The 17,312-nt window shown below is 50.2% G+C and overlaps 1 protein-coding gene across 3 annotated transcripts in view; it reads left to right on the top strand.

The window, feature by feature from the left end:
• The first annotated feature begins 9,092 nt into the window (after positions 1-9,092).
• The window catches only part of ULK4 (unc-51 like kinase 4), a 649,532-nt gene continuing 641,312 nt past the window's right edge, over positions 9,093-17,312 (top strand). Inside the window, exons 1-3 of one of the 3 annotated variants that reach the window (XM_066584674.1) lie at positions 9,093-9,320; positions 12,427-12,593; positions 15,212-15,311. In XM_066584674.1, the coding sequence (XP_066440771.1) occupies positions 12,456-12,593; positions 15,212-15,311 (238 nt within the window). In that variant the 5' untranslated portion in view covers positions 9,093-9,320; positions 12,427-12,455. Of the gene's footprint in view, positions 9,321-10,800; positions 10,819-11,002; positions 11,033-12,426; positions 12,594-15,211; positions 15,312-17,312 lie in introns of those variants that run through there. The other 2 variants (XM_066584676.1, XM_066584675.1) reach the window with 2 other exon arrangements.

Genomic DNA, 17,312 nt, shown 5'->3' with positions numbered 1-17,312 from the left:
GAGAGCTATCCTCATCGAGCCACCCTACACAAGGCAGAGAGCTATCCTCATCGAGCCACCCTACACAAGGCAGAGAGCTATCCTCATCGAGCCACCCTACACGGGGCAGAGAGCTATCCTCATCGAGCCACCCTACACGGGGCAGAGAGCTATCCTCATGGAGCCACCCTACACGGGGCAGAGAGCTATCCTCATGGAGCCACCCTACACGGGGCAGAGAGCTATCCTCATCGAGCCACCCTACACGGGGGCAGAGAGCTATCCTCATGGAGCCACCCTACACAGGGCAGAGACCTATCCTCATGGAGCCACCCTACACAGGGCAGAGAGCTATCCTCATGGAGCCACCCTACCCAGGGTAGAGAGCTATCCTCATGGAGCCACCCTACCCAGGGTAGAGAGCTATCCTCATGGAGCCACCCTACACAGGGCAGAGAGCTATCCTCATGGAGCCACCCTACACAGGGCAGAGAGCTATCCCCATGGAGCCACCCTACACAGGGCAGAGAGCTATCCTCATGGAGCCACCCTACACAGGGCAGAGAGCTATCCTCATGGAGCCACCCTACACAGGGCAGAGCACTATCCTCATGGAGCCACCCTACACAGGGCAGAGAGCTATCCTCATGGAGCCACCCTACACAGGGCAGAGAGCTATCCTCATGGAGCCACCCTACACAGGGCAGAGAGCTATCCTCATGGAGCCACCCTACACAGGGCAGAGAGCTAGCCTCATCGAGCCACCCTACACAGGGCAGAGAGCTAGCCTCATCGAGCCACCCTACACAGGGCAGAGAGCTAGCCTCATCGATCCACCCTACACAGGGCAGAGAGCTATCCTCATCGAGCCACCCTACACAGGGCAGAGAGCTATCCTCATCGAGCCACCCTACACAGGGCAGAGAGCTATCCTCATCGAGCCACCCTACACAGGGCAGAGAGCTATCCTCATCGAGCCACCCTACACAGGGCAGAGAGCTATCCTCATCGAGCCACCCTACACAGGGCAGAGAGCTATCCTCATCGAGCCACCCTACACAGGGCAGAGAGCTATCCTCATCGAGCCACCCTACACAGGGCAGAGAGCTATCCTCATCGAGCCACCCTACACAGGGCAGAGAGCTATCCTCATGGAGCCACCCTACACAGGGCAGAGAGCTATCCTCATCGAGCCATCATACATAGTGCAGATCTGTCATCATCCTATACCTATGTATGATGGGTCTGAGGATGATGGGTCTCTGCACTATGTATGATGATGGATCTGCCCTGTGTATGATCGGTCTATGATGAAGATAGATCTGCACTATGTATGATGGGTCGTTGATGATGATAGATCTGCACTATGTATGATGGGTCGCTGATGGTGGCTCTCTGCACTATGTATAATGAGGATGGATCTGTACTATGTATGATGGGTCGCTGATGATGATAGATCTGCACTATGTATGATGGGTCGCTGATGATGGTGGCTCTCTGCCCTATGTATAATGATGATGGATCTGTACTATGTATGATGGGTCGATGATGATGGCTCTCTGCACTATGTTTGATGATGATGGATCTGCGCTATGTATGATGGGTCACTGATGATGATAGATCTGCACTATGTATGATGGGTCACTGATGATGATAGATCTGCACTATGTATGATGGGTCTATGATGATGGTGGCTCTCTGCCTTATGTATAATGATGATAGATCTGCACTATGTATGATGGGTCGCTGATGATGATGATAGATCTGCACTATGTATGATGGGTCTATGATGATGGTGGCTCTCTGCCCTATGTATAATGATGATGGATCTGTACTATGTATGATGGGTCGATGATGATGGCTCTCTGCACTATGTGTGATGATGATGGATCTGTGCTCTATGTATGATGGGTCTATGATGATGGTGGCTCTCTGCCCTATGTATAATGATGATAGATCTGCACTATGTATGATGGGTCTATGATGATGGTGGCTCTCTGCCCTATGTATAATGATGATAGATCTGCACTATGTATGATGGGTCTATGATGATGGTGGCTCTCTGCCCTATGTATAATGATGATGGATCTGTACTATGTATGATGGGTCGATGATGATGGCTCTCTGCACTATGTGTGATGATGATGGATCTGTGCTCTATGTATGATGGGTCTATGATGATGGTGGCTCTCTGCCCTATGTATAATGATGATGGATCTGTACTATGTATGATGGGTTGATGATGATGGCTCTCTGCACTATGTGTGATGATGATGGATCTGCGCTCTATGTATGATGTGTCTGATGATCAGAGAACATGTTGACTTCCAGATGGGTCTGCAGACATCTAGGCGGATCGGAGCTGTCAGCCCTGCTGATTGATGCCCATCAAGCACCATGACGCCGACATCAGGTCCTCCGTGGAGGGGAGACTCACCAGGTCCGCAGAGAAGCCCCTCATACACTGGCCCAGCCTCCCGTAGTCAGTGACCTTCCTCTGGCTTCGGTGATCAGGCTCCTGCCGGCCGGCTAGCTCTTCTCTCTGGCTGGCAGCCCTCCCGCTCCTCGCTCAGTCCTCTGGCAGTAACAGAAGTCTGTAGAGAGGGGGCGTCCCGCCGGATATGGAGCTCACAGCCCGGGGCTGCTGTGCGGGAGGGAGGGTGGGGGGAGAGAGCTTCCCTCTACAGGCAGTGACACTAGCAGGACTGCCGACCGCTGTCTCCATGCTGCGGGAGGGGTGACGTCATCACACTCTGCCAGGGGGAGGTGGGGGACACGGCCACGCCCCTCTGTAGCCAGGCAACCGCTCCCGAGTAGTGGCGCCCGCTACAGCTGCAGCCTGTCCCGCCATGTGTGACATGAGGAGCAGCTGTGCCCAGGCAGGAGCAGCCCCTTGTAGGAGGGCACAGGAGGACAGGCTGCTGAGTCACCCACACATGCCATGGCGAGGAGTGGAGGCTTAAGGGCTCATTCACACCAGCGTAATGTGCAGTGAACGAAGTCAATGAAAGTGCACGGGTTTTCATTCATCACCTTTCCGTATATACACCGCGCACAGTACACACGTCTGAAGAGCGCCGCATGTTACGCATGGACAGCTGTACATTGTGCGGTGACTGCGTATTATAGCGCCCGTGAGATACGTGGTCACGCGCAGCGCACAATTGCTACCGTACGCAGTGATAGGCGGCTCATTCACTTTTCGTTCGTCATTCATTTTATGCCATCGTTGGCTCATTCGCTAATCGTTCGGTTTAACCAGCGCTCGTCAGTCGTTCCCACGCAGCGAATGCTGTATCTGCTGCTGGAGGGAGCAGCGTCAATCGCTCGGGCAGCATGTTTATACCGCAGATACGTCATTCACTTATTCAAACGAGAAATCGTCCGGTCTGGATGGACCGTTGGGCCGCTCTCACACACCGCGTGGGTAAACAAGGCGTTGTACCGCAATCTTGATCTGCGCTTTTGAACGCACCCGTCATTGTGATGGGTGATCGGGGCATTAAAAATGCACGAAAATAGAGCAGACAGCGCTTGAAAATGGCGGCGGTCGACCAGAGGTCTGCGAATCCCTATTGAAATCAATGAAAGCGTTTTACTGCGATTAGTGCGGCATTTGAAACGCAGTGGTAAAAAGCGCGGGTGTGGGAGTGGCCTTAGGAATAGCGCAGCAAACAGCTAAGCACTGATGCTACCCCAAATGTATATTGCGCACTGTATATACAAGATGCAAATATGTTGCCTCCATCCTGTCACCGAGCAGCACCCACTATACTAAGGTGACCACATTATCCCAGGGTCAAAGCAGGACAAAGGGGTGTGGTCAGGGGCGGGGCTTATCACAACATATGATGTCACTTCTGTTATAAAAAGTACAGGGATGTTTCAAAAATGACAGGGAGCGCATTACGCAATATTTCTGCATCCAAAAAACAGTCAAAATCCGTACAGTCGGTGCAGATTTTGACTGGAAATCTTATGCGGCGCTCCCCCTCACCTCCTCCGAAGGCTTCCTGCTGTCAGCGCTCCCCCTCACCTCCTCCGAAGGCTTCCTGCTGTCAGCATTCCCCAGTGTCTGGTTCCCAGCCACCTGTAGTGGCCTCACCAGACCAGCGGTGCCACACCTCACCAGGCCACTGGGAAGCCTTCAGAGGAGGTGAGGGGGAGCGCCGTCTAGTATGAAATCAGCTGTGGATACGCAAAATACACACAAAACGGTCCTAATTTGACTGTTTTCTTGATGCAGAAATGTGTAATTTTCCATAGAAAGGTCCGCTGTGGACATCCCGCAGTATTTGTCAGGTGTAAACATACCCTAAGTCAACTTGAGGTATGCTGCAACGTGCAGAGGGGCCCCAGTACTAGTAGTGTCCTCCACAGTGTTCTCAGTAATAATAACACCCACAGTGACACCAATAGTAATAATGATCCCCACAGTGGCCCCAGCAGTTAGTTGCCCCAATAGTAATAATGACACCCACACTGGCCTCAGTAGTAAGTGTCTCTTATATTGGCCCCAGTAGTAATAATGTCCCCCACAGTGGCCTCAGTAGTAATAGTGACCCCTATATTAGCCCAAGTAGTAAGTGTCCCCCTATATTAGCTTCAGTAGTAATAGTGACCCCCACAGTGGCCCCAGTAGTAAGTGCATCCTATATCAGCCCTAGTAGTAATAATGTCCCCCACAATGGCCTCAGTAGTAATAGTGCCCTCTATATTAGCCCCAGTAGTAATGGTGACCCCCACAGTGGCATCAGTAATAAGTGTCTCCTATATTGACTTCAGTTGTAATAGTGACCCCCACAATGGCCTCAGTAGTAATAGTGACCCCCCCCCCACCCACATAGTGGCTTCAGTAGTAATAGTGACCCCTATATTAGCCACAATAGTAATAGTGACCCCCACAGTGGCCTCTGTAATGAGTATTCACTATATTGTCTTCAGTAGTAATAGTGACCTCCACAGTGTCCTAAGTAATGTGTTCCCTATATTGGCTTCAGTAGTAATAGTGCCCCCCACAGTGGCCTCAGTAGTAATAGTGACACCTCATAGTGGCCTCAGTAGTAATAGTGACCCCCTATATTAGCCCCAGTTGTAATAGTGACCCCCTACAGTGGCCTCTGTAATGAGTCTTTACTATATTGTACTCAGTAGAAATAGTGACCCCCACAGTGGCCTGAGTAGTAAGTGACCCCCACAGTGACCTCAGTAGTAATAGTGACCCCTCATAGTGGTCTCAGTAGTAATAGTGACCCCCCCCCATAGTGGCCTCAGTAGTAATAGTGACACCTCATAGTGGCCTCAGTAGTAATAGTGGCCCCCTATATTAGCCCCAGTTGTAATAGTGACCCCCTACAGTGGCCTCTGTAATGAGTTTACTATATTGTCCTCAGTAGAAATAGTGACCCCCACAGTGACCTCAGTAGTAATAGTGACCCCCTCATAGTGGTCTCAGTAGTAATAGTGACCCCCCCCCCCCCATAGTGGCCTCAGTAGTAATAGTGACCCCCACAGTGGCCTCAGTTATGTGTTCCCTATATTGGTCCTACAGTCTGCGTTATCTGTATGGTACCGCTCCTGGACTGGGAGCACTCTGGAAGAGGAGAAGGGGGTAGGGCTCACTCCACAGACACTCCGGTAGCATTATTTACTTTTAAGATTTGCACCCCGCACAGGAGACGCGTGGGTGTGACTTAAGTGAGTACTTCTATACGGTGATCCTGACTCTGGATGGTCGCATAGGAAAAGTTGTGGGTTTGAATTAGTACCTCCGCACTAAGTCTTGTCAGGAAAAGTGATTACTTACAAAAGCTCTCTCTTGGATTCGGGACTCACTCCACTCGCGTCCAAAATACAGTCGCTAATGAATATCTCTCCTTCTCCTCCATCTCCATTACAAGGAAGCGGAAGGTGCTTCCATGTGGCTTTGTGTTGGACTATCTCAGATTGCATACAAGATCGAACACAGGTTGAAGATGAATACCTCTTCCTGCTCTTAACCCTTTCCAATACACTGTCTGACCTCTGAAGACATTATGATTTAAGGCTGTACAGCTCTGATGTTGGAAGACGCCCATTGGGGTTCTCTTACTGTATGTTGCCAGCCTCTCTGCTGTCTGAGCCTATCCAACGTGTCACCTCATGCAGTACTGGCTTTAGCCAGCATATAGCGCCGTTGTATAACGGCAAAAAAAGAGTAAGCCCCCTAGGAAAACCAGGATACAAATTGGATTGGAAAGGGTTAAGCACTCCTCTTTATACCCTCACTTACACCCCATGACATGGCAGACTGATACATTTACAGGCAGACTATGATTTTACAGGAGTTAACCTCTCAAGCGCCACAGCTGTGCAACACTGGATATGACAGGACAGATTTTGCACTAAAACTCTCTTTTGAGGGACAGGTATTATATTATGGTCACTATTACCCAAATACCCCCCTCCCCCCCAACATGCACCGCTGTTATTCTGTCTGGTCTGTAGGCTAATATTAAGTCCAAAATGGCCACCCACCTAGTCAGGTCCTGTACAAGTTGGGTAAAGTAATTATCTTTAGTAACAGTCAGGAAGTAGTTACCTGTTAGGGCTCAGTGTTTGGACCCACTGTGCTAACCAACCAGATCTGGCTTTTAGACCATAAACAGATAATACTATGAAACTTGAAAAAGACCCCTGCATGGGTTGAAACGTTGTGCTGTAACTTCTATGGAGTAATAAAGAGGCATCAACACGGATGCAATTTTAAGAAGACACTCGTTATGGTGCGCATTTCTGCTTGTTGCATTGGCTGGCTTTTAGACCAGACCTGGTATGGCTGGCAGCTGACCCTGGTGGTCAGAGGTGCCAAAGCAGGAAAAACGCAGATAGGTAACTTGCCCTTAGCCAAGTAGGAAGATGGGAAGACCCCTGCCTATAAGCAGGTTAGGCATCCTGATAAGAATGGCCCTGCCCTAGAACCATGGGGCTGACTCTCCCTGACAGGAAACGGGGACAGTGCACACAGAGCACAGAACAGGACAGAGATGTACAGACGCACACAGGCTAAAGTATAAGGCAAAGAAGATACAAAAAAAACAGATACCGGCTCAAAAGACAGAACAGTCTAAAGACGTGCGCCGGGTGTCTGAAGCAAACACACATCAATTCTGAGGGTCTCCAGCTCACTTAAATAAAAGGGTAATTGCTATTTAAGCTACAGCTGGGCTGTGAGCACTAAGAGGGGTTAACTCCCTCATTGCTGGTAGAAAATAGAACAGAGTACATTCAAACAGAAGCAGAGCGATGACTGCGTCTGCCCGAAACAGCAAGAGGGTGACAGACACAGGTAGCAGAACTAACTGTACCTCCCCCTTTGTGCCCCCTGCTCCTCCTGGATCTATGAGCTTCAGATTCATCTCCTGGGGCTATGGATTTATTATTATATCAGAAATGGTGTACTCAGACTGAAGTATGATCTTGCAGAAGCTCAATGCAGCTATTTTTTTTTCAGTAGACCCATTCTGAAGAGAGTCCACGGCTTGTCGTTGAGAACTCAAGTAGCTAGTCTCACAACGTCCACCTGAAGACAGAGAACCTCATCTGGAACTGAACCGTCCAGGACTCTGCTCTTGACGCCAGTTGCGGACAGATAGAGCCATTTGGTTGTTTGGGAGGAGTCACATCGTCAGATCGTGACTGACCAAGGATCTCTGCATTACCTTTTGCAAGATATTGTAGCAAAGAAGACCTCTCTGGCTGACCCTGGAGATTATGAGGTACTGAGGAGATACAAACAGGTGGTTTTGGAAGCGGGCACTTAGAATGGCAGGATAACCCCCAATGTAACACCCTCCCAGAGCTCCAATCCAAGGTGGGATTATGCAGACAAAGCCAGGGCGAGCCAAGCAACAAGGCACTGGTGGATCTCTGAAGAACCAGCAAGGAGAGGCCCTACTTTCAGATCCAGCAGCTCTGTGACAAACTGGATGATCTCGGAAAAGGTACCTCCACACACGGTTGTCCCCACTAGAGGTAGGAATCTGGTAGTGGTCCACCAAGGCCTGATGCACGAACTTCCCTGCCCAACCAGAATCCGGATAGGCTGACACGGGGAACTGCGTCCCGGAGACGGACAACGTCACAGGCAACTACAGACCTGGAGAGGACTGGTTTATACCTAGTGTAGCTACTCCTACTGAACCTAGGCTCAAGAGGGTCTCTGATTTATGAGGCCAAGTATGGACATTATGCCCAGGGGCCCTACAGTACATACACAAGTTTTTGGCGCATCTGCATATCCGCTCCGGCTCCAATAGTTGGAGCCGATCAACCTGCATGGGCTCAGGGTCATTAGACAAAAAAGTGGTAGGCGGGACAAAAAGTGGTCGCGGTATTAGTGTAATATGTTGGCCTGGGAAGCTTCGGCAGCCTCAACTAGAGGTAATGCCCGGTCACACCCCAGGCTGGCCATTGGCTACCTTGCAGCCTCCTAGTTTCTGATGCTGGCCGTCTCTACAAGCACGAACACGGGGATAGTGACGGTCAGGCTGGCCTCTACTGCAGGGCTGGTCGGCCGTGTCCACCGGGAGGATTGGTCTCAGAGCACCCGAGTTACGGGCAGCTCCACCCCCGCAGGGCCTGCTGCGCTTGGTCGTCTTCAGCTGTGTGGAGGATAGTGCTGCTGGCCGCTCTGCCGTCTCCACCGGCAGGATAGCACTCAGAGTGGTATATAATGACCCCCTGCATGGTATATAACACCCTTCCCTGCAGGTATGTAATGATCTCCTACATGGTACATAACACCACCCCATCCACCCTTCAACCTAGTATATACCACCCGCCTGCGCAGTAATGACCTCCTACACGGTATATAACAACCCCCCCTTCCCTGCACAGTATATAATGACCTCCCTGCTCCCGCGCGGTATATAACATCCCCTGCACACAGCTGCCCACAGTCACATCTACTACACACAGCCCCGCACCTGACTCCTCCCATAACACACACTGGTCACGTGACACTACGTCACGAAAGGCCCGTCCGTACATCTAGCCGGCGTCCGGCTCTCTGTATTTCGTTACTAAGGTAACGGACTAATCCAATACACACACGAAAGGGGGGGACTTTATCGTGTTTAGTTATTTTTTTCCTCTTTTGTGAATGCCGTCCTTCACTGAACACTTCTGGCGACTAGAAACGTAGAAGTGCTTAGAAAACCACTAATAGCAGGAGCGGCGCTCGTACGTGCATCTCTGGTGACCTCCCTCCTTGGATGTAGTAGTTCAGTCTGTGGACGGTTGGTCCGTGAGGGGCTGCTGGTGAGAAGCATGGACTAGTGGCCAGACATACCTGACGTGAGGTAGGTGGCTCCGGTGGGTGCGCTCCTCCATCCCTCTAGTATGTTCTCCATGACTTCTGGCCATGTTCCACTGGTCAGGACTAGTGGCCCTACATACCTGACGTGAGGTAGGTGGCTCCGGTGGGTGCGCTCCTCCATCCCTCTAGTGTGTTCTCCATGACTTCTGGCCATGTTCCACTGGTCAGGACTAGTGGCCATACATACCTGACGTGAGGTAGGTGGCTCCGGTGGGTGCGCTCCTCCATCCCTCTAGTGTGTTCTCCATGACTTCTGGCCATGTTCCACTGGTCAGGACTAGTGGCCATACATACCTGACGTGAGGTAGGTGGCTCCGGTGGGTGCGCTCCTCCATCCCTCTAGTATGTTCTCCATGACTTCTGGCCATGTTCCACTGGTCAGGACTAGTGGCCATACATACCTGACGTGAGGTAGGTGGCTCCGGTGGGTGCGCTCCTCCATCCCTCTAGTATGTTCTCCATGACTTCTGGCCATGTTCCACTGGTCAGGACTAGTGGCCCTACATACCTGACGTGAGGTAGGTGGCTCCGGTGGGTGCGCTCCTCCATCCCTCTAGTATGTTCTCCATGACTTCTGGCCATGTTCCACTGGTCAGGACTAGTGGCCATACATACCTGACGTGAGGTAGGTGGCTCCGGTGGGTGCGCTCCTCCATCCCTCTAGTGTGTTCTCCATGACTTCTGGCCATGTTCCACTGGTCAGGACTAGTGGCCATACATACCTGACGTGAGGTAGGTGGCTCCGGTGGGTGCGCTCCTCCATCCCTCTAGTATGTTCTCCATGACTTCTGGCCATGTTCCACTGGTCAGGACTAGTGGCCCTACATACCTGACGTGAGGTAGGTGGCTCCGGTGGGTGCGCTCCTCCATCCCTCTAGTGTGTTCTCCATGACTTCTGGCCATGTTCCACTGGTCAGGACTAGTGGCCCTACATACCTGACGTGAGGTAGGTGGCTCCGGTGGGTGCGCTCCTCCATCCCTCTAGTGTGTTCTCCATGACTTCTGGCCATGTTCCACTGGTCAGGACTAGTGGCCATACATACCTGACGTGAGGTAGGTGGCTCCGGTGGGTGCGCTCCTCCATCCCTCTAGTATGTTCTCCATGACTTCTGGCCATGTTCCACTGGTCAGGACTAGTGGCCCTACATACCTGACGTGAGGTAGGTGGCTCCGGTGGGTGCGCTCCTCCATCCCTCTAGTATGTTCTCCATGACTTCTGGCCATGTTCCACTGGTCAGGACTAGTGGCCCTACATACCTGACGTGAGGTAGGTGGCTCCGGTGGGTGCGCTCCTCCATCCCTCTAGTATGTTCTCCATGACTTCTGGCCATGTTCCACTGGTCAGGACTAGTGGCCCTACATACCTGACGTGAGGTAGGTGGCTCCGGTGGGTGCGCTCCTCCATCCCTCTAGTATGTTCTCCATGACTTCTGGCCATGTTCCACTGGTCAGGACTAGTGGCCAGACATACCTGACGTGAGGTAGGTGGCTCTGGTGGGTGCGCTCCTCCATCCCTCTAGTGTGTTCTCCATGACTTCTGGCCATGTTCCACTGGTCAGGACTAGTGGCCATACATACCTGACGTGAGGTAGGTGGCTCCGGTGGGTGCGCTCCTCCATCCCTCTAGTGTGTTCTCCATGACTTCTGGCCATGTTCCACTGGTCAGGACTAGTGGCCATACATACCTGACGTGAGGTAGGTGGCTCCGGTGGGTGCGCTCCTCCATCCCTCTAGTGTGTTCTCCATGACTTCTGGCCATGTTCCACTGGTCAGCGTCTTTCCGTGTGGAGTTTTAGCGTGGAACAACCGCGACATTTACAGTAATAACAGCGGATGAGATGGAAATAACCCCCCCCCCCGAGCGCTTGTAAGGCGCCGCACACGAGCGTACGCTGATTTGCAGGAGCGCACTTGTTTTGCGGAACGCACAAGCCTTTTTTGCACGCGCATCGGCGTACCTTACTGTACCGTTTGTGCGCGCATCGGCGTACCTTACTGTACCGTTTGTGCGCGCATCGGCGTACCTTACTGTACCGTTTGTGCGTGCATCGGCGTACCTTACTGTACCGTTTGCGCCTGCTCGGCATATTTATTTACACGCGGCAAACATCAATTAAAACGTCTAATTGGCCTTAATGTGTTCTTTTTTTCCTGCGCGATTCCGCAAGGTTTCACGCGTGTGCTGCATATTTTCTGTGCGCTTGTGCCCCGCCTGTTGACTTCTTGCGGCCCCTCAGTTTATGCTGTGGATCTTCAACGCTGATTTTACCGCCTGAAAAGGAAAAAACCCGCAACATTTGTTTTTCCTTTCGCCGCTGTGGATTTTTCATAAAAAACCCTTTGGATATCGTACGAGTTTTCTGTGTTGCTGGACGCGCAAAACTCGCACGATAAAGCAACTCATCTACAATGCTGATTTTTTTTCTTAAATTTTTTTTTTGTTTTCTCGCAGAGACGGAAAAATCTCAGTACGTTTATTTTCGCCCGAGCCGGATGGAGTGTCGGTGTGAGCTGCGATGCCAGTTGGGCGCGACTCGCTCTCGCCGTGTGAATGCTGCCTTATCCTAAATTATAAACGGCTTTTTTTTAAGCTGCTCTGCGGACTGAAGGATCGGTACGACCGGACCGCGCAGGAGAGAGGGCAAACACTGCGCCGCTGATCGGGGCTTCCACCGTGTGATGCCGTGCTGTCCTCAGGGGTTCCCCGTCACATGGCGCACCGCACTAATCCTCATGCAAAACTGTAGCAAACAGCGGGAAAGAAGGATTGTGGGACGGCTTTATAGCGGAATGTCCACAGGGGGCGCCCTACAGCGGGAAGTCTTCCTCACACCCCACCATCTGCTGCAGTTTTGTCGTGGATTTTTTGGCGTACCTTTGTGCTGAATTCACGCATTGAGTAGCGGCGAATACCGCAAATGGAAATGGCGATAAAATTGCCGCGCCGTGTGACTTTCATTCTCTCGCCCACTTTGCTGCAGCTGTAAATTCCGCGGCCGATCCTCACCTCTAGATTTCTAGTTACATGTTTTGTTTTTTTTACAAACTGCCCCTTTTTGTGTTTTTCAGTTTTGGCTAATATTTTTTAGGTTAAGAATCGAGTATTTCTACTAGAAGAATGGAGAACTACATCCTTTATGAAGAAGTGGGGAAGGGGAGCAAGTCTGTGGTGTACAAGGGTAGAAGGAAGGGCACCGTCAACTTCGTGGCGATCCTCCGCGTAGACAAGAGCAAAAGGGCGGAAGCCACAAACTGGGTGCGTATATGTGTAGTGATGGAGGGGCTTATGGAGGATGATGGGGACTGGAACAGGTGATAACAGAACCGGGACTACCCTTCCAGTAACGGCCTGGGGGTCCCTGCAGTAAACACCATACCCCAGTCCGTGGCATGAGGGGTCCACATCCCCTGTTCTGCCGCGCTCATACACAATAGGTTGTCAACTGGTCCTGACAAAGACCTGTATGTGGGCGGTTCAACAGCCTTTAGGGCTCATTCACACGGGTGTGAGTTTCCTGTAGCTCTGTACGCATTACAGCCCATACTCTCTGCATGCATAAAGCCGCATACAGGCATTGGGCACACCCGGGAAGCTGACGTCACGGACATGCATAGTGTGATTTAAATTTATTTATTTTTTATTTTCTTTCAAATTCCGCGCTTTGTACAGAGCGGGGTGCATAACGATACACCATCCTAGCGATCAAATGATCACATCTTCAAGTCCCCCTGGGGAACTTCGAAAATAGTCTCAAAAAAGTTTAATAAGGCCTAAGGGCTCCTTCCCACCGACGGATTTCCGCTGCGTTGCCCGCAGCTATTAGGTTCTATTCAGCCTAATAGCTCAGTGCTCACGGTGCGGAATTCCACCACGGAATTCTGCACCGTGAGATCACCCGACCTCACCCGCGGAAATCCGCGGCGGAGCCCGTCACGGCCGTGTGCAGCCGGCCTTATTTTAAGAAAAAAAATCTAATTAAAATCCGTTTAAAAATGCCAAAGAAATAAAACAAAAAAAGCCGCCTAATAAATGTCACCACTTCCATAATGAACCAGATAATGAAAAAAATTACTTATTGCTCACGGTGAATGCCATAAAAATGGTTCGGCAAAGTTACACCAGAATTGCTAGTTTTCTTTTGTTCGTCTCCCAAAAAGCATTATAAAAAGCCACCCACAAGTCACATGTACCCAAAAATGGGAGCAAAAAAACTTCAACTCTTCTTGCCAAAAATCAAGACCTCACAGAGCGCTGTTGCTGGAAAAGTAAAAAATGCTATGGGTCTTACAATGTGTGTGTTTTTGTTTTTTTTGTTTTGTTTTTTTTTGCGAACGTATTTTTATTGTGTCTAAGTATTAATACAACACATCATATGTACCCCAAAGTGGCGCCTCCAAAAATACAACTTGTCCCCCAAAACAAGCCCTCATACAGCTATGTTGTGGCTCTTGAATGCTATGGTCCTTGAGACACAGATTATAGGCCAGTCACTAAAGGGGTTAGTAACACATCGTGTCACCGGGCCGTGTACCGCAGCATACAGGATCTCTAATGCCTCATCATCTAGGGTTACACTGACCTATCATGAACACTGCACTACAAACAGTTGTCTCAGAACCCCAGTCTGGAATTAAAGTCCCGTGAGGTACAGTGTAGCTGCGTATCCGTGTACAGGGGCTGCATCACGGCTCTGTAACATACCTGAAGCACTAATTTTCCCCCATAATTATGGTGCATACATGAAAGGGCTCTTTCTAGGGACCTACTGTTAAAGTTCTGTGCCCTAAAGCCTGCAGAAGATCTAACTGCTCCTCTCTCCGTTGACTAGATTTTTGTATTCTGCGTCTACTAATTTAGCAGACTTTATCAGCCTGTTTACCCAGTTATAACATACAAGATGACGGTACTAGTGCAGTGTGTCTCCACTGAAAGACATGGGTTGGACGGCTGAGCTACAGGTCACGCCTACAGCTGCTGATTGGCTCCCACACACACACCTTCACAGATTTCCCACGTCTGAGCGATTTTCGAGCTGAGCATCTTCCCTCCCCAGGACCTATGTGAACTGCAGAGCATCCCCTGTGGACAGGACATCCGTGCGGCGGGGAGAAGAAACTACAGCCCAAAAGGGGGGGGGCGGGGCGGGATGTGTGAGCTGTCAGAGGGATGGCCCGGTACGCAGGGAGAGGAGACTACAGCCTGGAGAAGGGAGGCGCGGCATGGCTGGTGGGGGACAGGAGGGTCAGCGGAAATGTTTGAACTGGTGTGTGTGTGTGCCCGCCCATTGGCAGCTGTGGGCGTTACCTGTAGATCAGCCCGGGCCAACCCATGTCTTCCGGTGGAGACTAGAACCATTTCCCAGTACGCAGGGAGAGAAGACTTGCAGCCCGGGAAGGGGGGAGGGGGGAGGACGCAGCATGGACAGTGAGAGTGGAGCCGCGTGGGAACACAGGGAGCGGAGATGTGCGAGCTGTCAGGGAGATGCCCGGTACATGTGTGTGTATGGGGAGACTATGAGATGTACGGTCGTAAGTGTGAGAAATCTGTGAAGGTGTGTATGCGGGAGCGCATCGGCATCTGTGGGCGTGACCTGGGTGTTACCTGTTGCTCAGCCCGACCAACCCATGTGTTACGGTGGAGACATACTACACTACAACCCAAGATGACTGCAATGACTTTCATGTATAAGTTTATTGAAATTGTGTATTACATTCAAGTAGGTTGAGAACAAAAAAAAAGTAGCATGATCATATCAATGAAAAAAAATTTGAAATCTAGAGAAAATAAATGCATTTGCAGAATTTGGGACTATTGCGTGAAGGAGCTTTCAATGTAATGTGTATACATATACAGTAATTTATTTTTAATTTTAGGTGCGATTAACCTTTCACGTGAAGCACAAGAACGTGGTGACGTTCTACGAGTGGTATGAGACTAGTAACCACCTGTGGCTGGTCGTAGAGCTCTGCACAGGTAGGAGATCGTTACACTATTGATACTCCCATGCACTGGATATCTAGAATAGTTACAGTCCGGGTTATTAATATTGTATCGCTTTTCTGACGCTTCTCTTGTCACATTTGGTGCCGTTCCCAGAACCCACTCATGTGAACCCAAACGGAAGTAATGAAATTAGAGTTAAAGTGCCCGGAGAGCAGCAGAGCCGCTGGCAAACTTTTGATCTATCGATCGATTTCATTTCAAGTATTTACAGTAAATTAAAAGCAAAATGATATTTTTTGGGGGGGGGGGTAAGAGGAAGCGGTGTGGGGTTGGCTTAATAAGCTTGTTGCACACTTGAACATAGTCCTTTTCAGTACATGGTAATGTGGTGCATTTTTAACATTTAACTCACCACCCCCGTTCAAAGCAATCATTTATTAAATGACTTAAAGGGGTTGTCCCGCGATGACAAGTAAAGTTAAACACTTCTGTATGGCCATATACATGCACTTTGTAATATACATCGTGCATGAAATATGTGCCATACAGAAGTTATATACTCACCTTCCCTGCGCTGGCGTCCCCGTCTCCATGGTGCCGTCTAATTTCAGCGTCTAATCGCCTGATTAGACGCACTTGCGCAGAAGGGTCTTCTCCCTTCTGGTCGGTCCGGGCACGAGCGGCGTTCTGGCTCCGCCCCCTTCTACGCATCATCGCGTAGCTCCGCCCTGTCACATGTGCCGATTCCAGCCAATCAGGAGGCTGGAATCGGCAATGGACCGCACAGAGCCCACGGTGCACCATGGGAGAAGACCCGCGGTGCATCGTGGGTGAAGATCCCGGCGGCCATCTTGGAGGAAAAGAAGGAAGAAGTTGCAGAGGGGGGATTCGGATAAGTAAAATTTTTTTTTTAAATTTCAACACATCCCTTGGGTTTGTCCTGCGCTGAACGGGGGGCCTATGCAAAGAAAACCAAAAACCCGTTTTGGCGCGGGACAACCCCTTTAACGGCGCACCAGCACATCATGTGATGTCACCAGGTGCTCCTGCCTCGGTGATGTCCTATGTACAGGTCAGATAGTCTACTAATGGAGAGGCCCATGTCTGTGGGGACTTGCATGGGGTGTAGTCATCACATAGGCTAAACCAACATGTCACTACTGCAGCCAGTGTTAACAGAGACCAGCTGGGAGAATAGGAGCGTTGATCATGGGTCAGCAGATGACCGAAGAGGTAAGTATTAACTTTTTTTATATTTTAGTTATCTCCGTGCCATCCATTGCCACCAATATTTGCTTATTTGGACAATCCCTTTTTAAGGGCGTCTTCACACAGGTGTATTTGCGCGCATATTACGCTGAGAATGGAAGCCATTAATTTTAAACTGGTTCATTCACATGTACGTATTTCGTGTGCATACTCTACTTTAGTGCGCATTTGTGCACCAAATGTCCCCATGGAAGTCCATAGCACACAATATGCAAGCAGATGTGTGAAAAACAGCGCAATTCTGCTGGAAAAGGAATTGCAGTTAACAGCATTTTAAGAGATGTTTTACAGCAGCCTCATGGGCCATAAACACAAAGGACAGGGGATACATTGACTTCCATAGGAAACGGTTCTAGGCATGTTTCGTGACCTTTTATTAAGGTCTTTTTGTAGGGAGGAGGAGGGGGTGATCTGTGATATCACCTACTGTGAATGGTGGATCACGTGTTATCTATATATGTTAAGTTCCATTTACACGCAAAGGTAATCATTCAAAACCTTGTTTTTCATAAACTGCTAATGGACACTAATATCCATTAGCAGCTTGTCGCCTTCTTTTGCATGTAAATGAGCCTCTAGGACCTGTATGCGAAGAACAGCAGGTGGTCTGTTCTAGGCAATTAGCTCCTTTGCTCTACCAGGGGCTTTCTGCTGAATACAAAGTAATCGGCAGCTCTCTTGGAGAATACAGCACTATGGACAGCAAACAAAGCATGCAGTCTGTTATCTTTACTCTGGCTGAACAATGGATTTTATGCTAAC

The sequence above is a fragment of the Eleutherodactylus coqui genome, chromosome 12 (genome assembly GCF_035609145.1).
Source record: "Eleutherodactylus coqui strain aEleCoq1 chromosome 12, aEleCoq1.hap1, whole genome shotgun sequence".
Taxonomy (NCBI): domain Eukaryota; kingdom Metazoa; phylum Chordata; class Amphibia; order Anura; family Eleutherodactylidae; genus Eleutherodactylus; species Eleutherodactylus coqui.
The sequence above is the reverse complement of the archived record's forward strand: the minus strand, read 5'-3'. Positions and strand labels throughout refer to the sequence as shown.